This window comes from Scyliorhinus canicula, chromosome 14 (genome assembly GCF_902713615.1).
Source record: "Scyliorhinus canicula chromosome 14, sScyCan1.1, whole genome shotgun sequence".
NCBI classification, from domain to species: Eukaryota; Metazoa; Chordata; class Chondrichthyes; order Carcharhiniformes; family Scyliorhinidae; genus Scyliorhinus; species Scyliorhinus canicula.
The window spans coordinates 47,118,427-47,141,620 of NC_052159.1; the positions used below are offsets into that span (position 1 = coordinate 47,118,427).

The 23,194-nt window shown below is 46.6% G+C and overlaps 1 protein-coding gene across 3 annotated transcripts in view; it reads left to right on the forward strand.

Annotated features, from left to right (window-relative positions):
* The window catches only part of flt3 (fms related receptor tyrosine kinase 3), a 119,017-nt gene extending 114,927 nt beyond the window's left edge, over positions 1-4,090 (forward strand). For 2 of the 3 annotated variants that reach the window (XM_038819013.1, XM_038819014.1), the window contains exons 22-24: positions 326-437; positions 529-628; positions 2,167-2,830. In XM_038819013.1, the coding sequence (XP_038674941.1) occupies positions 326-437; positions 529-628; positions 2,167-2,416 (462 nt within the window). In that variant the 3' untranslated portion in view covers positions 2,417-2,830. Of the gene's footprint in view, positions 1-325; positions 438-528; positions 629-2,166; positions 2,831-3,643 lie in introns of those variants that run through there. The other variant, XM_038819015.1, reaches the window with a different exon arrangement.
* Positions 4,091-23,194: the final 19,104 nt, after the last annotated feature.

Here is a 23,194-nt window from a genome sequence, read left to right on the forward strand (position 1 = left end):
GCCCCGATTACGTGAAAATCGTGGAAATGCTGCCTATCCCCACAATGGAGTCGGCCAGGTCGAGAGTGTCGAATGCGGGCATTTAACAGGAACCAGCCCGCAACCTTTAAAGGCACTCTTGACAATCAGAAAGGCCAGGAATGGACACCCAAGCCATCCTTACACAGTGAAAATTCAGGCTATTGACTTTGGCAAGCTTCCCATTTGCTGCCACAGAAAAAAATCATTATAGTGCCTCTCATTATACTGAGAATACATTACTGAGAGTAGTCTATACATAAGTAATATATTTTAATTATTAACTTTTGTTCCCAATAAAATTTAGGCACGACTGCCTGTCAAGTGGATGGCACCTGAAAGCTTGTTTGAAGGCAGTTACACAATTCGTAGTGATGTCTGGTCATATGGAATCTTATTATGGGAAATATTTTCACTTGGTAATGGTTAATTTTTCATGACAATTCAAATATTGCCCCTTTAATTCTACTCTGTTGCATGCCTAATGTCATATTTTCAATATCGGCTCAGGTGTCAATCCATATCCTGGAATTCAAGTAGATACAAACTTCTACAAGCTAATTCGGAGTGGATTTAAAATGGATCAGCCATTTTATGCTACTGAAGAAATGTAAGTTTCCTGGCTTTCAATTTGACGTCTGAATTTAAGATGAGGGGGGAAGAAAAAAAAGCTGAGGTTAAAAGCAAATTACTCCGGATGCTGGAATCTGAAACTAAAGAGAAAATGCTGGAAAATCTCAGCAAGTCTGGCAGCGTCTGTAGGGAGAGAAAAGAGCTAACGTTTCGAGTCCGATGACTCTTTGTCAAAGCTAACAGACAGAGAAAGTGGGAAATATTTATACTGTGGCGTGAGAATGAAAGATGAGTCATAGCCACAGAAACCCAGGGACACCGGGTGCTAATGGCCACAGAAACCAAGGGGAAAGAGCGCTAATGGCAGTCCCCAGACAGGACAAAAGATGTGAAAGGTCAAACAGCAGGGAAACTAATATCAGAGGATGAACTGGAGGTGTGGGGGGAGGGGAAGGGGGAAGCAAAGAGGAGAAAGGTGTAGGAAAGGTGGATAAGATTGGGGGGGAAAGTTAAATGTATATTAAGAAAGAAAGAAATGGTAAAAGACAGTTAAAATGAAATGAAAACAAATGGGTCGAGGAGGGGCTGATCATCTGAAGTTGTTGAATTCGATGTTCAGGCCAGAAGGCTGTAGCGTGCCTAACTGGAAGATGAGATGTTGTTCCTCCAGTTTGCGTTCCTCCAGAAAGCTGAGGTTGAACCATTGAGCAAGTTTTACTCTGTTGATATACATTTCACCTGCTCTTGGACTTATCTTCTGAAGAAAATAATCAAAACGCAATTGAATAAAGTCACCGATATATGATGTCCCCGGTCTGGTAGGAGGGCATGGATTCATACGATGTTTCTGGCAAGTTGTCAATCAGCACGATAGCACAGTGGTTAGCACACTTGCTTCACAGCTCCAGGGTCCCAGGTTCGATTCCTGGCTTGGTCCACTGTCTGTGTGGAGTCTGCATGTTCTCCCCGTGTCTGCATGGGTTTCCTCCGGGTGCTCCGGTGTCCTCCCACTGTCCAAAGATGTGCAGGTTAAGTGGATTGGCCATGATAAATTGCCTTTAGTGTCCAAAAAAGGTTAGGTGGTGTTACTGGGTTATGGGGATCGGGTGGAGGTGTGCGCTGAGGTAGGGTGCTCTTTCCAAGGGCTGGTGCAGACTCGATTGGCCGAATGGCCTCCTTCTGCACTATAAATTCTATGGGTTGGTGCAAAATGGAAGCTGGTATTCTTTGGAGGAGGAGATTTAAGAGGTTGAGCTGTCCAAGTGAGTCTCGTATCTGATTAACAGCTGCAGTGGCAGAAGTCTATGACTTGACTGTCAGCGAGATCTGGTGTATGCTGCAGGAATCACCTGCAAAACGTTAAAAAAATACTTTGAAATGAAGAAATGTGTTTGATGTTAACACTTTCGATTCTATGTGCCCATTAATTCACTCTTCCTTAGTCGTCATTCACAGACAATAATGTATAATCATTTTCAAAGCATCTGGAACTTTTGAATTTATTTCTAAAACATTCATTGCAGTTCTGTTATTTACTGTTCTTACTTCCTCATATACATTTCTATATTTTCACAGATACAATGTGATACAGTCCTGCTGGGCTCTTGATCCAGGAAAAAGACTCGTATTTTCAGACCTAGTCTCTATTTTTGAAAAGCAGCTTGCAGATGCTGAAGTAGCTGTAAGTGAACATAGTCTTACTGGAAGAACTGATAACATAATTACTGTGCTTGATATAAAGGTTTTTGTCCAGAAATGGAAGAATGTATCTCTTACAGCATTCTTTATATCTTTGAGACATCTGAAAGCACTTCACAACCAATGAGTGTCTTTTTGAGTAGAGTCACTATTGTTATGTAGCCAAACATGGCAATCAATTTGTGCACAGCAAAGTCGCACGTGAAGTAAATAAGATAAGTCATCAGTTAACCTGTTTTTAGCTATATTGGATAAATATTAAGCAGAGAACCAAGAGAACTCACTTGCCAATTTTTCAAAAAGCTCAGTGGGATTTTTAATGCCCATTCGCACAGGCAGTAAGAGGAACCCTCCAACAACTCCCATAATCCTTTACTGAAGTGTCAGTCTAAATTAACCTGCTCAAACCGTGCTGTGACAACTGAACACACAACTTTCTGATTCAGGTGCAAAGCTGACAATATTGCGTCCAGATGCAAGAACTTACTTTATAAAAATTGCTACAATTATCTGACAAATGGATTGATCATTACCTCGCTCGATTAATTCATTTTGAACTAGTCTTTTCTACAGCAGCCACTCTACGCACACGAAACTCCCACAAACGAGGGGTAAATATTGGCCACAACATTGGGCATAATTCTTGTGCTTTAATTCATGCCATATAATTCTTTGTGTCCACTTGAGGAAGCTGATTTCACATCTCATCTGAAAGACGGCAAACAGCGCTGTGCTTTCTCAGTGCTGCATCGGAGTATCAGCCTGGATTTTGGCCTCCAGTCGTAGAATTTACAGTGCAGAAGGAGGCCATTCGGCCTATCGAGTCTGCACCGGCTCTTGGAAACCCCACCCAACACTAAGGGCAATTTTGGACACTAAGGGCAATTTATCATGGCCAATCCACCTAACCTGCACATCTTTGGACTGTGGGAGGAAACCGGAGCACCTGGAGGATACCCACGCATACACGGGGAGGATGTGCAGACTCCGCACAGACAGTGACCCAAGCCGGAATTGAACCTGGGAACCTGGAGCTGTGAAGCAATTGTGCTATCCACAATGCTACTGTGCTGCCCCTGCAATGTTTAAATACAAAGCCTCTGGAGTGGAACCTCTAAATTTCTGTCTCAGAGGCAAGAGGGCTACCAACCAAGCCACTGCTGTCACTTCATGGCTAATACCTCACCCTGTTACTACTTGTTCTGTTTTACACTTCTGCAAGAGCAACATTTTAGTTTTCATTTACAAGCTGTGATATATTATAATCATATAGTTTTATATATATCCTTACTCTGAGACTCATTCCGATATATGACAGATCACTAATTTGTTGTTTTATTCTGTTTTTACTTAGCTTTATCATAACTTTAAGGTGTGCAAAAACAATTCAAACTATAAAAACCTACGTATTCGATCTTAGGAGCGTAGCAGCATCCATTCTGCCGTATCATCACTGGAGGAAAGTATTCCAAAGAATGAAGATGTGCAAATGTAATTTTTCTGCTGTATTGACCATCAAGGCAGTGGTCTCATTGGACCCTGAATGTTTTCTTTTCACCACTAAGCTAATCAATGACTGTCTAAGCTGCTAACATAAAAAAAGGGTTGCAATTAATTGAAACAGTTTGATTTTTCTTCTGTTGTAGTTCAGTCATTGCTGAAAGACTGGGCTGTCGCAAATTTACATTTTCCCCTTTGTATTATGCAGAGTATTCAAAAGTGGTAGATTAAAAACCGTACAGAAATTAAGCCATTTGCTTCACTATGAGAGTTAACAGCTCAAAAGTGTTGAAAATTATAATAAAAAAGGAGAGCCTGTTTTATAAAATGGATGATGCAAATGTAAACAGCATATTTAATTTGCATTTTGAGTATAGAGTTAGTGGGCTCAAGCAACAATTGAGAACAGGAGGATTTTGCCACTTGTAGCACAGAGAATAATGATTATGTGAGCACTGGATTGCCATAAAACAAACTTGTCTGGTTCACTAATGTTCTTCACTAACCCTCTGAAAGAGCACCCTATCTAGGCTCAAATCCCACACTATCCCCATAACTCCACCTGGGGCCAATTTAGCATAGCCATTCGACCTAATCTGCACATCTTTGGACTGTGGGAGGAAACCAGAGCACCCAGAGAAACCCACACAAATACAGGGAGAAAGTGCTCACTCCACACAGTCACCCGAGTCGTAATCAAACCCATGTCCCTTGCGTTGTGATGCAACAGTGCTAACCACTGTGCCAGCGTGCCGCCAATAATGTTCTTATGTTATTACCTCACGGCAAAGTATCCATTTTTATAACTGTTAATATATGTCTAATATGACAAAAGTATGGAATGTGAAGTCTAGCTGTCTCACAGGTTTTTGTATCTGCTCAATTTAAGAAGTTGTCTTCTCCAACTGCATAGAGGATGACAAATTTCAGTCACTCACAGAGTCATCTGAGCCAACCCCTGGGTTGTGTCAATGTGTAGCTCTGGGAGATTATCGGCAGGATTCTCCAGCCATTCACGGCAGCGAGATTCTCCGGTCCCACTGCAGTGAATGAGAAATTTGGCTGTGCGCCAGATTCTCTGTCTTCGCTAGCAGCATTAGCGGGACGGACTCGCAACGGAGAATCCCAGAATGCGTCTTCAAATTTCCCTTCTCCACACTGTGAAAAGGATGTGCACCTGCTTGTCTTTTACTTTTGATGGCATGACTGAAAATGGGAAAAACTGGCAAATGAATTTCAGTGTCGGCACACGTGAGTTCATCCACTGTGAACATAAAAGGTATAGAATAGGATATTTTCTCGATGGGGATTTCAGAAACAGTGGAGCTCCAAAGACCCCTGGGGTCCAGATACATAGATCGTCAAAATGCTACAAACAGTTGAAATGAAAAATGAAAATCACTTATTGTCACAAGTAGGCTTCAAATGAAGTTACTGTGAAAAGCCCCTAGTCACCACATCCCGGCACCTGTTCGGGGAGAAAATAATGAAAAAGACTAATGGCATGCTGACCTTTATATCAGAGGACTTGAATACAGGAGTAAGAGCCATGCTTCAGCTCTGGCTATATCATCTGGAATACTGTGAGCAGTTTTGGGCACCACACATTTGGAAGGTTATAATTACCTTGGTAAGAGTACAATGTAGACTTACCAGAATGATACCCTGGTCTCTAAGATTTAAATTACAAGAACAAATTGCACAAACAGCAGTTGAGTTCCCTGGAATTTAGCAGATTAAGGTTGGTTTGATCCATGTTTTAAAGATATTAAGAAAAACATTTAGGTTAGATAGAAACATGTCCAAAAATCTAGGATCATGGAGCATAAAAATGAAAGCTTCCAGGAGTGAAATTCGAAAACACTTCTACATGCAAAGGGTGGTCGAAGTTTGGAAATTTCTTTCACAAATTGCAATTGATACTAGATCAATTTAAAATTTTCAATATGAGGTTGATAGATTTTAAGTTAACCAAAGATGTGCAGATTAGGTGAATTGGCCATGGTCAAAGGGGTTACGGGGATAAGGCAGGGGAGTGGGCCTAGGTGAAGTGCTCTTTCGGAGGGTCAGTTCAGACTCTATGGGCTCAATGGCTCCTTCTGCTCTGTCAGGATTCTATAGATTCTTTAGGGATTCTACAGACACGGGGCGAAGGTGGGTATATGGAGTTGTCGCATATTAGCCATGATATCATTAAATGGGGAACAGGCCGAAGGGCTTTACATTATCTACCCTTGTCCCTATATTCCTATAAGCTTAAAAATTCACTTGACAGGGCAGCACGATGGCGCAGTTGTAGCACTGCAGTCTCTAGGGGCTGGTTTAGCACACGGCTAAAGAGCTGGCTTTTAAAAGCAGACCAAGGCAGGCCAGCAGCACGGTTCAATTCCCGTACCAGCCTCCTCAAACAGGCGCCAGAATGTGGCGACTAGGGGCTTTTCACGGTAACTTCATTTGAAGCCTACTTATGACAATAAGCGATTTTCATTTCATTTCATTTCATGGCGCCAAGGTCCCAGGTTCGATCCTGGCTCTGGGTCACTGTCCGTGTGGAGTTTGCACATTCTCCCCGTATTTGCGTGGGTTTCACCCCCACAACCCAAAGATGTGCAAGGTACGTGGATTGAACACACTAAATTGCCCCTTAATTGGAAAAAATGAATTGGGTACTCTAAATTTATTTTTTAAAAGTTCACTTGACATGTACATATAGACATGTTGAAGTATTCATCACCAGTCTATTTGTAAAAAGCAACACTCAGACAAGAACAGTTTGGCTGCTGAACTGTGGGGGCAACAGGTTAATCCAGGTGATTACATTCAGAGTTGGTGTAATGCAACTCTCTATAATGTGTGATCCTGGGAAAGAATGCTGCTTATTTGGCAAGCTTTCTGAGATAATACTTCAGTGATGGGAAAGGCAAAATTCTGATGTTTCAAGCCTTTGATAAATCAAGATAAAATATGTTGATCAATTACGTTTGATGGCTACTTCCTTAAAATGTAAACTCTTTTCACCTTTTTCTCCTTCTGACACTATTTACCATTGATGAGCTAACAAGGCAGGCAGGTGAACAGGCCTCTGCTATTGTGTGAGTTTGAGAGGTAGAGGGATCCCAGAGTTATTTCCTGCTAGTTACCCATTTTTCTTGTGAGGAATACATCAGTCAGCACCTTTATCTAATAATGCAACTACTTTCAGAATTGCACTGTGCGGAGAATCAAGTGGGTGAAACAGCAATCTGTCATTCCAGGACATCAATGCACATAATCACCATGCTGCTCTTCCAAAAGCTACTTTCAGTTCTGTTGTGTGATTTGGGAAAAGCTATTTATATCTTCAAATGAGCATTGTATCAGTGCATCAACTCCAGCATATAGTATTTCTCAGAAGTGCGCCTATTACATGCTTGGTTACAAATATTTCATTGCTGCAACAAATATTGCTATATTTATCAATATTCTTAATTTTTGGATTTATGCTTCCACATTTTTGTATTGGTTAAGATTGTATTTATATTACTGGTTTGATGATAACGTCAATGTAAGGGCTTAGCCGGTCCAGTCATGTATGTAGCATGTCACTAGTGTCAATCAGCATGCACAGTTACATGGTGAGAGTGTGGCACAGAAATAAGTGCAGACAGAATTAAAACATTATTGGGTTGAATGCGAAATGGTCCAGCTAGAAATGAGTTGGGGGTCATGTGAATCATCTGTACAGCCCAATATTTTACCAAGCTGGTCACTAATTTATTAATTCTGAAGAACTTAGAAAAACGGAAATGGTAAACGATAACAGGTCAAGTGTCCCTCTGCAGTTGGGATGAAAGTATATTGCCGAGCAACATTGCAGTGTTATGTCGATGGACACAGGTTTATACATCTGACTCCCTTACATTAAAAATATCAAAGATACAAAGAGCAAAAGACCATCAAGTTCAAAATGTTTTCCCTTTTTGATAGATCTAAACTCTACCTTCTCTCTCACCATAAACTTCAAACCCCTTTCCAGAATTGTGTTGTCGCTCCATGTGCAAAATTTATTTCAATTAAGTTCCCTGATAGCCTAGATCCACTAGTCCTTCATCCTGATTAGCAAAGCATTCTATCTGGTTTCCCTTATTTTTACTTCCTCATTTTTAATTTGGTGAACTACATGGCAAGTTCATGGGGAATAATGCCATGTGTAAAACAAGTACTCTTCTGTGGAAAGGGGAAGGAAAGAGGGAGACCAAACCTATGCTGCTTCCGTGCACTTTCTCACAGCAGGTTAGTGTGTGGCTGTGAAGAGGAAGCTCAGTTGCCCTTTTAGCTGTGAATGATGCACGGTATAGGGCGGACACTGAGATAGAAGGATTGCATTGTTGGAATTACAGGGAGTGACATTGACATTGCAGTTGATCTGTGCCACACTTTTAAGGGAATATGTCATGCTGTTGTCACTGAGTGTGCAGAGGGGCAATAATTAATCAATTGTTCCTTAGTTGATAGGTAAAAAGCATACTTATTTACAAATTATAGCTGCAAGAATTATTAGAATGCTGCAACATGATGTGTTTACTGCTATTATATCATAGAAGTAACTTTTCATGACTTTGTTTTTTCACCTTCCTATATTGTTCTGGATAATATTTATACTAATGAGATGACACCGAAAGCTGCAATTTTTGCTAGTGTACTTCCTTTTTTATTGCAAGTGAATAAAATTTGAAGTTAAACGTCTTGCCCCTGTTGTAAAATGCATTTGTTTTATTTATAATCTTCAGAGAAAGTAAACACCTTTTAAGGAACCATTAATGAGCACATATTTAAATACACCTTTTTTAAGCTTATTTTTGTCAGTGCAATTTTGTATGAAAAATGCAATGGCAACCTGTGATGCGATTTTATGACTGAATGTATCCGTGTTAAGCATTTATCTGTGTGAAGCATTTTAAGTGTGCTATGTAAGTAATGATTCAACTGCTGAGGCAAAGCTACCATTGTGAACAAAATACTAAGGCACAGAAACATAGAAAATAGGAACATTCGGCCCTTCGAGCCTGCTCCACCATTCACTATGATCTTGGCTGATCCTCCATCTCAATGCCGTGCTCCCATGCTCCCCCCACACCCTTTGACACCTTTAGTGTCTAGAAATCTATCTATTTCTCTCTTAAATATATTCAGTGTCTTAGCCTCCACAATCTTCTGTGGTAGAGAATTCCACAGGTTCACCGCACTCTGAGTGAAGAGGTTTCTCCTCATCTCAGTCCGCAATGGTCTACCCCATATCCTGAGACTGTGACCCCTTGTTTTTGACCCCCAACCAGAGGAAACAACAACCCTGCATACAGTCTGTCAGCCCTGTCAGAATTTTATACATTTCAATGAGATCCCCTCTCTTTCTTCGAAACACCAGTGAATACAGGCATAGTCAACCCACTCTCTCCTCAAAGGACAATCCTGCCATCAAGATACTGAATATAAATTAATAGTCATTTTTCTTCATCCTGCCCTTCACATATTTTGTTTGCAGTAATTCCCGCTCGCTACCACACTTGGAATTTTTTCCAGAGAATCGCGGCAAATGCTTCAGTAGAAGACAGGGAACATATTGAGCATTTTCTTTTTTTTTTTTAATAATTTTTATTGAAATTTTTCGATACAAACATTTACCCCTACTACATTTTAAATTATAACACAACAAATCCCCCCTGGAATATCCTCCCCACGCCCTCCCCCCGCGCGCACCCCCCCACCCTCCCCCCCCCCCCCCTCCCCCCCCCCCCCCCCCCGCGCTACCAGTCTAGCAACCAAACCGTTTTTCCCTTTCTGCCGATGGCCTCGGGCAGTCATTGCCCGCGACCCCCCGCTGACGTGCTCCCTTCGTTGCTATCCCCCCCCCCCCCCCCTCCCTTCCCCCCCCCCCCCCCCCCCCCCCCCCCCCCCCCTTTCTCCCCGGGTTGCTGCTGTTTCGGCCTCCAGTTCCTATCTCTGATCCAGAAAGTCAAGGAAGGGCTGCCACCGCCGGAAGAACCCCTGTACCGACCCTCTCAGGGCGAATTTGATTCTTTCCAATTGGATGAAGCTTGCCATGTCGTTTAACCAGGTGTTAACACTTGGTGGCCTTGTGTCCCTCCACTGAATCAAGATCCTTCTCCGAGCTACCAAGGACGCAAAGGCCAATATTCCGGCCTCCCCTGCCTCCTGTACTCCTGGCTCCACCCCAACCCCAAAAATCGCTAGCCCCCACCCTGGTTTGACCCTGGTTCCCACCACTCTCGATACCGTCCCCGCCACCCCCTCCCAGAACTCTTCCAGTGCCGGGCACATCCAGAACATATGTACATGGTTCGCAGGGCTTCCCGAACACCTAACACACCTGTCCTCACCCCCGAAGAACCGACTCATCCTAGTCCCCGTCATATGGGCTCTGTGCAGCACCTTAAATTGGATGAGGCCCAACCTTGCGCACGACGACGACGAATTGACCCTCTCTAAGGCATCCGCCCATGTCCCATCTTCTATCTGCTCTCCCAGCTCCGCTTCCCACTTGTCTTTCAGCTCCTCTATCGATACCTCCTCCACCTCCTGCATTATTTTATAGATGTCCGAGACCTTCCCTTCTCCGACCCAGACCCCTGACAGCACCCTATCACTCACCCCTCTATCGGGAAGCAAGGGAAATCCTTCCACCTGTCGTCTGGCAAATGCCTTCACCTGCAGGTATCTAAACGTGTTCCCCGGGGGGAGCTCAAATTTCTCCTCCAGCTCTCCCAGGCTCGCAAACCTCCCCTCTATGAACATGTCCCTCAGTTGCCTGATGCCCGCCCTGTGCCAGCTCTGGAATCCCCCGCCAGTGTTCCCCGGGACAAATCTGTGGTTCCCTCTCAGTGGCGCCGCCATCAGACCCCCCACTTCCCCCCTGTGTCGCCTCCACTGCCCCCAGATTTTAAGGGTGGCCGCCACTACCGGACTCGTGGTATACCTTGTGGGGGGGAGCGGCCATGGTGCCGTTACTAGCGCCCCCAGGCTTGTATTGCCGCAGGACGCCCTCTCCATACGTTTCCAAGCTGCCCCCTCCCCCTCCATCACCCACTTGCGCACCATCGATGCGTTCGCCGCCCAGTAGTATCCGGAAAGATTGGGTAGCGCTAATCCTCCACTGTCCCTACTCCGTTCCAAGAAAATCCTTCTCACTCTAGGGGTGCCATGTGCCCACACATAGCCCATAATGCTGCTAGTTACCTTCTTGAAGAAGGCCCTGGGGAGAAAGATGGGCAAGCACTGGAACAGAAACAAGAACCTCGGGAGGACCGTCATTTTGACTGACTGCACCCTCCCTGCTAGCGACAGCGGTACCATGTCCCACCTCTTGAACTCCTCCTCCATCTGCTCCACCAGCCTTGAAAAGTTCAGCTTGTGGAGGGTCCCCCAGTTCCTTGCCACCTGCACCCCTAAGTACCTGAAGCTCTTTACTGCTCTCTTAAAGGGGAGCCGCCCAATTCCCTCCCCCTGATCTCCCGGGTGTATCACAAAGACCTCACTTTTACCCACATTTAATTTATATCCCGAAAAGTCCCCAAACTCCGCTAGTATTTCCATTACCTCCGGCATTCCCCCTTCCGGGTCTGCCACATACAACAACAAATCATCCGCATAGAGTGATACCCGATGTTCCTCCCCTCCCCTTGTCAGTCCTCTCCACCCCCCCTGAACCCCTCAGTGCCATCGCCAACGGTTCGATCGCTAATGCAAATAGTAAGGGGGATAGGGGGCATCCCTGCCTGGTACCTCGATGGAGCCCAAAATACTCTGACCTCCTCCCGTTTGTAACCACACTCGCCATCGGGGCCGAATACAGCAGCTTCACCCACTTGATAAATCCCTCCCCAAACCCAAACTGTTCCAGCGTCTCCCACAGGTATTCCCACTCCACCCTATCGAATGCCTTCTCTGCATCCAGTGCTACCACTATCTCAGCCTCCCCCTCCACTGCTGGCATCATAATCACATTCAACAGTCTCCGGACATTTGTGTTAAGTTGTCGTCCCTTTAGGAACCCCGTCTGGTCCTCATGGATTACCCCTGGCACACAATCCTCTATTCTGGTTGCCAGGACCTTGCCAACAGTTTGGCATCTACATTCAAGAGGGAGATAGGCCTGTAGGACCCGCACTGTACAGGGTCTTTGTCCCGCTTCAGGATCAAGGAGATCAGGGCCTGTGACATTGTCGGGGGCAGAACCCCCCCCTCTCGCGCCTCATTGAAGGCTCGCACCAGCACTGGACCCACCAGGTCCACATACTTCTTATAAAATTCCACCGGGAACCCATCCGGCCCCGGCGCCTTCCCCGCCTGCATCTGGCCTATCCCTTTAACTAGCTCCTGCAGCTCTATCGGCGCCCCCAGCCCCTCCACCCGTTCCTCCTGGACCTTTGGGAACCTCAATCTATCGAGGAAGTTCTCCATTCCCCCCCTCCTCCTGGGCGGCTCAGACCGGTACAATTCCCTGTAGAAATCCCTGAAGACCCCGTTCACCTCTTGCCCCTTCTGCACTACGTTCCCTCCCTTCTCTCTCACTCCCCCAATCTCTCTGGCTGCATCTCGCTTGCGCAGCTGGTGTGCCAGCATCCTGCTCGCCTTTTCCCCGTACTCATAGACCGCGCCCTGTGCCCTTCTCCATTGCGTCTCCGCCTTCCTAGTGGTCAGTAGGTCAAACTGGGCCTGTAAACTGCGCCGCTCCCTCAACAGCCCCTCCTCTGGTGTCTCCGCATATCTCCTGTCCACTTCTATAAGTTCCCCCACCAGTCTCTCCCTCTCCTGCCTCTCCTTCCTGTTTCTGTGTGCCCTTATGGAGATCAGCTCTCCTCTGATCACTGCTTTCAGGGCCTCCCAGACTATCCCCACCTTCACCTCGCCCGTGTCGTTCGTGCCCAGATATCTCTCAATGCCCTTCCGGACCCTTCCGCACACCTCATCGTCCGCCAGCAGCCCCACATCCAGGCGCCACAACGGGCGCTGGTCCCGTGCTTCCCCCAGTTCTACCTCTACCCAGTGTGGTGCATGGTCCGAAATCGCAATGGCCGAGTACTCCGTGTCCTGCACTCTCGAAATCAGCCCCCTGCTCAGTACAAAAAAGTCTATTCTGGAGTACACCCTGTGGACGTGGGAGAAAAAAGAATACTCCCTCGCCCTTGGCCTGCCAAATCTCCAAGGGTCTACCCCCCCCATCTGCTCCATGAACCCCCTTAGCACCTCTGCCGCTGCCGGCCTCCTATTCGTCCTGGAACTCGATCTGTCCAGCCCAGGGTCGAGCACTGTATTGAAGTCCCCCCCCATGATCAGGCCCCCTGCCTCCAGACCCGGAATGAGGCCCAACAGGCGCCTCATAAAACCCGCGTCATCCCAATTCGGGGCATACACATTCACCAGCACCACATTCTCTCCCTGCAGCCTACCCTTCACCATCACGTACCTACCCTCCTTATCTGCTACCACCTGCGCCGCCACGAACGACACCCTCTTTCCCACCAAAATCGCCACCCCCCGGTTCTTTGCGTCCAAGCCTGAGTGGAACACCTGTCCCACCCACCCCCTTCTCAGGCGTACCTGGTCTACTACTCTCAAGTGAGTCTCCTGCAACATTGCCACATCCGCCTGCAGTCCCTTTAGGTGTGAAAAAACCCTTGATCTCTTGACCGGCCCATTCAGCCCCCTTACGTTCCAAGTAATCAACCGGGTCGCGGAGCGACCCGTCCCTTTCCCCTGTCTATTAGCCATGTCCTGTCCCCTGTTCGCCCCGGGTCGACCCTCCCCTTCTGACCCGTTCCCCATGGCGATGGCCCCTCCCCCTCTCTCCTCCCGTTCTTCCCTTCCCGTCCTCGGCCTTTCCAGCAGCAACCCGGTATCCCCCCCTAACCCCCCTTCCCCACCCCCCCCCCCTGGCTAGGACCCCTCCTAGCCGCGGTGTATCCACCATCGTACTCCCGAGAGTCAGCTGGTTTTCGCTGACCCGGCTGCCCCTGCCACACTCCAACTCCTCCCGATGTGGGGGGGGGAGGGGCCTCCCCCCCCCCTTGCCATCCCTCTCTGACCCCGCTTCAGCGCGGGAAAAGCCGCCATTGCTGGCCACACCCCACTCTTCTCTCCTCCCCCTTCCTCCGTCCCGCGCGCGGGAAACAGGGGAAAGCCCGCGCTTTCGCCCGGCCACACCCTACCCCGCCATCTTCAATTCCACCCCCGTCCCCATCCAAGCCCATAAAAAAGCCCCCTTAAAACGAGAGGAAGAAAAAGAGAAAAAGAAAACACGCATAACCAACTTGCACCCCCCCCGTCCCGCCTCCCCAACTTAACAATATAACAATATAAATAACAAATCTCAAATAAATACATAAATACATAACTATGCCTGCATAACTAAATAACTACCCAATAATAACGTATTTAACCATCACCCTCCATCGAACAGAACAGTAACCATAACCCTTAAAGAACAGATCAAAAAACAGTAAAAAAGCCCCCCCTACAACAACAATAATTAAGGGAAGTTGGCAACGGGAAGAGACACACAGAAAGGAACAAAGAAACCCCCCATAACACAAGTTTCAAAGGAACCAAACGATCCATCAACTTTAACCAAGTTCCGACCTGGCCTAAGAAAGACATGGGCCACTTGATCAGTCAAGGGTACTCGGGCGGCCTCGACCGCCGGCGTTCCCAAGTTCTAGTTCAGGTCCAGCTTTTCCTCCCGAACAAAAGTCCATGCCTCCTCTGGGGTCTCAAAGTAATGGTGCTGGTCCTTGTAGGTGACCCACAAACGCGCTGGCTGCAGCATTCCGAACTTGATCCTCTTTGCGTGCAGCACCGCCTTCGTCCGGTTAAACCGGGCCCGCCGCTTTGCCACCTCCGCACTCCAGTCCTGATATATCCGCACCGTCGAATTCTCCCATTTGCTGCTTTTCTCCCTCTTGGCCCACCTCAGCACTTTCTCCCGATCACAGAAACGCTGGAATCGCACCAGCACCGCCCTCGGGGGCTCGTTCGCCCTAGGCCGCCTAGCCATGACCCGATATGCTTCTTCCAGCTCCAGGGGCGATGGACCGGCCCCCTCTCCCATCAGGGAGCTCAGCATCTCCGCTACATATTTCGGGAGATCAGGCCCCTCCAGGCCTTCTGCTAGGCCCAGGATCCTCAAGTTCTTCCGCCTCATTCGAGTGTCCAGCTCCTCAAAGCGGCTCTGCCATTTCAGGTGGAGTGCCTCGTGCACCTCCACCTTTCCCACGAGGACCGTGGCCTCCTCCTCCCTTGCAGTCATCTCCTGCTGCAGCTCTCTTATCGACGCCTCTTGGGTCGCCTGGGCCCCCATCAGCCTTGTGGTCGTCGCGTTCATAGACTCTAAGAGTTCCACTTTCAGCTCCGTAAAACACCGGAGGAGAGCGGCCTGCTGCTCCTCCGCCCATTTTCTCCAATCTTCTAGTGCGCCACCGGCCGCCATTTTGGTCCTCTTCCCCCGCTTTTTTCGGGGAGCTGCTGCCGCTTTTTTTGTCGCCCCACTCCGAGTACCGACCATAAAGTTGGTCTCACTCTCCTCAGGGAGCCTTCCCCCACCGGGATTCGTCTTTACAGTACCGTCGGGGCCCTCCAATCGGCCCTTAAACACCTTTGTCGCAGGAGCTGCCAAATGTGCGACTTAGCTGGTCATAGCCGCAACCGGAAGTCATATTGAGCATTTTCAACAAGCTTAATGCATTTATTCAGTTATTCTCCGCTGAAAGATTGGTGTCACTCAGAGAAAACTGTTGTAAATGGTTAAAACCCATCTTTACTGATCTTCCATCGTATTTATAGAGGGAGATTGGGGGAATGTTACAGAACTTCTCCCTCAATGTTGATCATGCAGGACAAAGACATCCCCACTACCCAAATTCAGGATAAGCACACGTAGATAGATAACGCAAATTAACATTTGACTTAAGGAGGAAAAATGGCACAAGCAGAAGGAGAAATGTCTTAATGGGATGAATATAATGAAATACAAGATCATTTTAAAGGAATCCAAGGTGGGGGATGGGGTTCAAAAATAAACCTGGGGAGAAAGTACTAAGTTAAGCACAGCCATGAAAACAGTCCTTCAGTACTCCAAAGTAAGAATACACTCATTTGGAAGATGGAAACTGCAGAAGGCGCAAATGGTCTTGAGATTGAAGATGAATATTAAATAGTAAGTATTCTGAATGAAGACCTTGTCCAGTCACCCACAACAAATGAGCGAGACAAATGAGTAAGCTCAAAACCAATGAATCTAGATTGATACAGTATATTTATCCCAATGTGAAATAGACTTGTAATGAGAGGGAGTCACTGAACAATAAGGAGGTACCAGTAGAATAGAAACTTTATTGTGCTGTGGTTTTATGGGGGGTGCGGACTGCTCACTTCACGCTGCACATCAGCCCACGCTGCAGCCAGAGCACATGGCAGGTGGGCTACATTGGCGGAGAAAATAAGAACAGGAGTAGACGGTTCGGCCCCTGGAGCCTACTCCCGCCATTCAATAGTTGTGGGGCTTCCACCCCTCACTGGACAGGAAGGCCTGCCCTCAGGAGTTGGCTGATTTGATTGGTTGGCAACTCAAGCAGTGCCAAAAAGCTCATTAGTAGGTGCTGTGGGACTGCAACCAGTTCCGTGAAGAAGGCCCAAAGGATTCTGGAGTAATATAAGTCTGGGGTATTGGGTGGGGAGGGTCTGGCAAGCTTAGGGAAAGGAATGGGGGTTGAGTGCGATGGATTTAAAACCATAAGAAAACATAGGAGCAGAATTAGGCCACTTGGTCCATCGAGTCTGCTCCGCCATTCAATCATGGCTGATACATTTCTCATACCCATTCTCCTGCTTTTTCCCCATAACCCCTGATCCCCTTATTAATCATGAACCTATCTATCTCTGTATTAAAAACACTCAGTCATTTGGCCTCCACAGCCTTCTGCAGAAAAGAGTCACAAGATTCACCACCATCTGGCTGAAGAAATTCCTCCTCATTTCAGTTTTAAAGGATTGTCCCTTCAGTCTGAGGTTGTGCCCTTTGGTTCTAGTTTTTCCTACTATTGGAAACATCCGCTCTTGATTAATAAGGGGATCAGGGGTTATGGGGAGAAGGCAGGAGAATGAGGATGAGGAAAATGATCAACCATGATTGAATGGCGGAGCAGACTCGATGGGCCGAGTGACCTAATTCTGCTCCTATGTCTTATGGTCTTATGGTCTATGTCTTATGGCTTTATGTTTACCCTATCTCGGCCTCTCAGTATCCTGTATATTTCAATAATATCCCCCCTCATCCTTCTAAACACCAATGAGTACAGACCCAGAGTCCTCAACCGTTCCTCATGCAACAAGCTGTTAATTCCAGGAATCATTCATCATTCATAGAATCATCATAGAATTTACAGTGCAAAAGGAGACCATTTGGCCTATCGAGTCTGCACCGGCCCTTAGAAAGAGCATCCCAATTAAGGCCACGCCTCCATTCCAACCCGTAACACGGTAACCCCATCCAAACCTTTTGGACACTAAGGGCAATTTATCATGGCCAATCCACCTAACCTGCACATTTTTGGACTGTGGGAGGAAACTGGAGCACCCGGAGGAAACCCACGCAGACACGGGGAGAATATGCAGATTCCACACAGAGAGTGAGCCAAGCCGGGAATCGAACCTGGGACCCTGGAGCTATGAAGCAACTGTGCGAACCACTGTGCTACTGTGCTGCCCTTATATTCCTTAGATATAGGGCCCAAAACTATTCACAATACTCCAAATGGGGTCTGACGGTAGCACAGTGGTTATCACCGATGCTTCACAGCGCCAGGGTCCCAGGTTTGATTCCAGGCTTGGGTCACTGTCTGTGCGGAGTCTGCAAGTTCTCCCCGTGTCTGTGTGGGTTTCCTCCGGTCGCTGCGATTTCCTCCCACAAGTCCCGTAAGACGTGCTTGTTAGGCGAATTGGACATTCTAAATTCTCCCTCAGTGCACCCGAAAAGGCGCCGTAGTGTGGCGATGAAGGAATTTTCACATAACTTTATTGCAGTGTAAATGTAAGCCTATTTGTGACAATAATAAAAATTATTATTATTAATCCCAGAGCCTTATGCAGCCTAAGAAGTACATTCCTGCTCTTGTATTCTAGTCCTTTCGACATGAATGCTAACATTACTTTTGCCTTCTTAACTGCTGACTGAACCTATACGTTAATCTTAAGAAAATCTTGAACTAGGACTCCTAAGTCCCTTTGTGCTTCTGATTTCATAAGCCTTTGCCCATTTAGAAACTAGTCCATGCCCCTATTCTACCTACCTTCAAACCTCACACTTTTCCACATTGTATTTCATCTGTCACTTCATTGCCCACTCTCCTAGCCTGACAAGCCCTTCTGCAGCCCCCCTGCTTCCTCAATACTACCTGTCCCTTTACAGATCTTTGTATCATCTGAAAACTTAGCAACAGCACCCTCAGTTCGTTCTTCCAGGTCATTAATGTATATTGTGAAAAGTTGTGGTCCCAGCACAGACCCCGAGACAGTCCACTAGTCACTAGCTGCCATCCTGAAAAAGACCCCTTCATCCCGCCTTCTGCCAGTCAGCCAATCCTCTATCCATGCCAGGATCTTATCATTACCACCATGGGCTCTTAACTTATTTAACAACTCCTATGCGGCACCTTGTCAAAGGCCTTCTGGAAATCTAAATAAATTACGTCCACTGGTTCTCCTTTGTCTAACTTCCTTGTTACTTCCTCAAAGAACTCTAACAGATTTTTCAGACGTGACCTCCCCTTGATGAAGCCGTGCTGACACAGTCCTATTTTGTCATGCACTTCCAAGTACTCTGCAATAATGGACTCTAAACTCTTACCAATGATGGAAGTTAGGCTAACCGGCCTATAATTTCTCATCTCCTGCCTCCTTCCCTTCTTAAACAGGGGTGTTATGTTGCCTATTTTCCAGTCCTCTGAGACTCACCCTGCCTCCAGTGATTCCTAGAAGGATCACCACCAATGCCTCCACAACCTCCTCAGCTATCTCGTTTAGAATCCTGAGGTGTAGTCCATCCGGTCCATGTGATTTATCCACCATCAGTTTCCCCAAAACTTTCTCCTTAATGATGGCCACTGCACTCACCTCTGCCCCCAATTCTCCTGAAGTTCTGGTATCCCACTAGTGTCTTCCACCGTGAAGACTGATGAAAAGTAATTATTCAGTTTCTTTGTTTCTCCAGCCACATTTTCCAGTGGTCCAATGTCTATTCATGCCTCTCTCTTAACTCCTATGTATTGAAAAAAATCTCTTGCTATCTTCTTTTATATTACTAGCTAGCTTACACTCATATTTCATCTTCTCCCCTCTTACTGCTTTTTTAGTTGTCCTCTGTTTGCTTTTAAAGGCTTCCCAATCCTCTGGCTTCCCCCTAACCCTCACCATTTTGTATGCTTTTTCTTTAGCTTTTTTGCTGTCCTTGACTTTCCTCATCAGCCATGGATGCCTCGTCCTCCCCTTAGCATGTTCCCCCTTCCTTGGGATGAATTCTGTTCTGCCTCCCAAATAATCCTGCAAAACCCCTGCCATTGCTGTTCCACTGTCTTCCCTGATAGGCTCCCCTTCCAATCAACTCTGGCCACCTTCTCCCTTGTATCTTTGTTGTTACCTTTATTTAATTGTAAAGCCATTACATCTGATTGCAGCTTTTCCCTCTCAAAACTGCAGGTTAAATTCCATCATATTGTGGTCACTGCTCTCTAAGGGTTCCTTCACCTTAAGATCCCTAATCAAGTCTGCCTTTTGGAGAATAGATGGGTAGGAAGAATGAGGGGGGCTGCCCACTGTTGCGCAAAGGACTCTATTTAATACTAAACTGGACAGCTTGGGATTTCCTTGAATTGATGCATTAAGATGGGCTTTATTATCTTCCTCAACAGTAATTGTCATTATCAAATGAAGATTACAGTGTGGGTTGAGGAACGTGTACACTAATATTTCTCTGTGTCAATCAACCTCTTGATATTGCTAGGTGTAGAAATCATATGCCTGGAGTTTAAAGCTGATGGAAAGATATTGATCATTTCCCAGCACTATTGAATGCACAATTCACATGTTTAAATAATGCACCTGAAGGAGGGATTATGTAGTGTGCAATGGGCAATAAAATACAGTGGGCTGGAAGCTGAGGGAACTATCAAAATGGTGGCAAATCGATGGGATGGGAGCTCAATATCTTCCCACCTCCGATGCATATTACCAATGATAGGAACGTTCGCGCATGGCAATTCACCAGGCAGCCAATTGTGGCTGTTACATGGGCAACTGAGGGTCACCTCCTGCCCCCACTGGCATTTTGCTGCCATCAAGAGAGGCTAATTCCATTTGAGGGAGACAGCCAGGTAAACCCTGGTAGCATCCCAGCAGGTACCCAAGTGGGGATGGGTGAGGAAGCCCTCATTTATGGCTGCTATATGCTACATGGAGGAGCCCCTGTGACAACTGATACACCGTGGCTACGTCACATTTGCTCAAAGTTGCGTTTCACTGAGTCTGCCTCCCTGGCCCCAGCATGACAAGGAAAATAACGTACCTTGTCTTTGGCTTGGAGGTGCCCTCCTTCCTGCAACCTCAGCAATGGACACCTCTAACAGTGACGCTGCCAAAGCTGCTAAGCTGCCAGGTCTCTGATTGGAGGCTACTGTCCCCAAGTTCATGTCCCGAGGACATACTTACAGTGTCTCTTTCATCATGCATGTTGTGTTGTATTATTTAACATATCTTCAAAACCTTTCAGTATGGCACACACTAAACCACTTCACTTCTTACAGGACAAGCTGGCTCCAATATAATTGGAGATTTCAAGAATGGAGCAAGTTACATTACAAACTTTGGAGGATGCAGCCATCGATATCATTGTATGAAGTTTTACAACACCAGGTTAAAGTCCAACAGGTTTGTTTCAAATCACTAGCTTTCGGAACACTGCTCCTTTCCCTGGTGAATGCACCTGAGGAAGGAGCAGTGCTCCGAATGCTAGTGTCTGAAACAAACCTGTTGGACTTTAACCTGGTGTTGTAAAACTTCTTACTGTGCTCACCCCAGTCCAACGCCGGCATTTCCACATCATCAATATCATTGGCAGAGAAAGGGCACACTGTATTAGATGTGGCCATGTTGAATGCCAAATTCAGGAGAACATTTATGCATTTTTTGCTTCTTTTTATGCTTTGTACTTAACTCTCACACAAGCACACACACACAATGGCAACCTGAAGCTCAACTGTGCTGCCAACCACTCAGCTGCTACTGCTTACTGTCACCATTGTGCGTTAATTCTCCTCTATGTGTCCTTGTCTGGAGTCTTATCCTGCTGCATCATATGTTCATAGGGAAGTGATGAATGTGCCTGATCTGAAATGGCATCAGCCCATTGAAACAATGTAGTATGTTTCACTACTACAGGCACTGCAATACTTGCCATGCGGTTGGTTACAGATTACTGCAGAAGTTGGAAAACTCTATGCCAACCTCCCTATAGAAATGCAGCCTCCTTAAGCACTGCTCCTCTGAGAAATGCATCCTCATAGCTCTGTTCACAGGGTAAGCATTCTTGCAAACATAACAGGCGTGATCTAACGGCCTTGTTATTATACCTGACTCGGGAAGTGATGAGGCCGTTAAATCTCACAAGAGTTCTGACGCTTGTTATGCTTCGTGAGATCTAATGAGATCTCATGAGGCATCAGGATCTGGAACGTGCCCTCACTGGATGTGAACCAGTACTGAACCAGTTTTGCATATTCAAATCAGTAGATAGACACACTTGAATATGTCGGCCGTGGAGTTACTCAATGCATGGGAATGAACAGCCTTGCCTTAGAGGCCTTGACTAGGTGCCGTTTAGCGCTGGTCTCCACAAACATGGACCAGGCATAATGGCACTTGGGGGTCTCCCAGGCAGTTGGGGGACCCCAAGAGGTCGGTTTCTGGGCAGGGTGTTACCCTGACACATACCATGCCAGCCAGGCACTGTGGTAACCTGGCAGTGCCACCTGGGCACCCTGGCAGTAACACCTGGGTGCCTCCCTGGCAGTGTCAGGATGCCCAGGTGGCACTGTCAGGCTGGCATCTTGATCATCCTGGGGATCGCGCCCAGGGTGTCCTGCCTTTGTGTCCTACCCTGCCTCTGTTAGGGCGTTTAAGGCCATCCAGAGGCCGTGGTGTGGGGTCATGGGATAAGGGCACCATTTGCAGAAAATGGATCTAAATGTGGCCTTGGTGGGCGTTCCTTGCCAAGGCCTGAAAATGAAGCAGAGTCCCATTCAATGATGGGGTCGATCTCAATGCTGCAAATTCCGGGAAATGCCACGCTAAACGGGTCCAAAACAGGACTCTGTTTTATTTGCATTAAATCACACCCCAAATCTCTTATTTGGTCTTTGTGCAGCTGTAGGTCTCTTCATTTTATTCTCCTGCTGCTTCACAGCTCCTTGTCCACTCACCAAAGTGGAATTGGAATTCACAAAGAAAGAAATACTTGAGGCCCTTTAAGAGTTCAGACCATTGTAGAGTTGCTTCTTTGGTCCTTGATATTTATTCACTGAACTATGGCTAAGTTCTGTGATTTTTACTATGGGTAGGACGTTGAGGCAGGCCTCAGATTTACCTCGGTCGGAATGAGGATCGAACTCCATGCTGTTGGCATTAATCTAATCCACATGTAAGCCAACTGAGCAAACCATCCTCCTGTACAGCCATAGCCAGCACGCTAAAATAGTCTGAGTAGCGAGGAACTGCAATATAACAGAAGAAATATATCCCAAGGTTTTCTTGTTTGGGCAGTGAGGGCTTAATTTGTTCCTGGGATGTTAGCTTCACTAACTAGGCCAGCATTTATTGCCCATTCCCAATTGCCCTTGGGAAGGTGGTAGTGGAGGACTGTCTTCTTCAACCGCTGCAATCCATCTGCGACAGGTACAGCCCCAGTGCTATTTAGTGGGGAGTTCCAGGGTTTCTACCCAGTGACAGTGAAAGAATGGTGATATAATTCCAAGTCAGATGGTGTGTGCTTGGAGGGGAACTTGAAAATGTGGTGTCCATCTTAAAATTGGAACGGACACTCAACTAGCAGTAAGTCGGCAAGTGATTTTGTTCCCACAGGCACTCTGTTTTCAGATGATAGCAAGATTAAACTTTGCACCAGCGTGTCTCTTATCCCCAGATGTGCAGCATTAATATTTAAAACTGCTCCATTAATGTTTAAATTCAGTCCAATGGAAAGCCAAGACACATTACAACTCCCCTGACTGCTGGTTGTTATCCACATAGAAAGCTAATAATTGAGGCACTGATGCCAGAGAAAGGAATGGGAAAAGAGAGTTCTTTA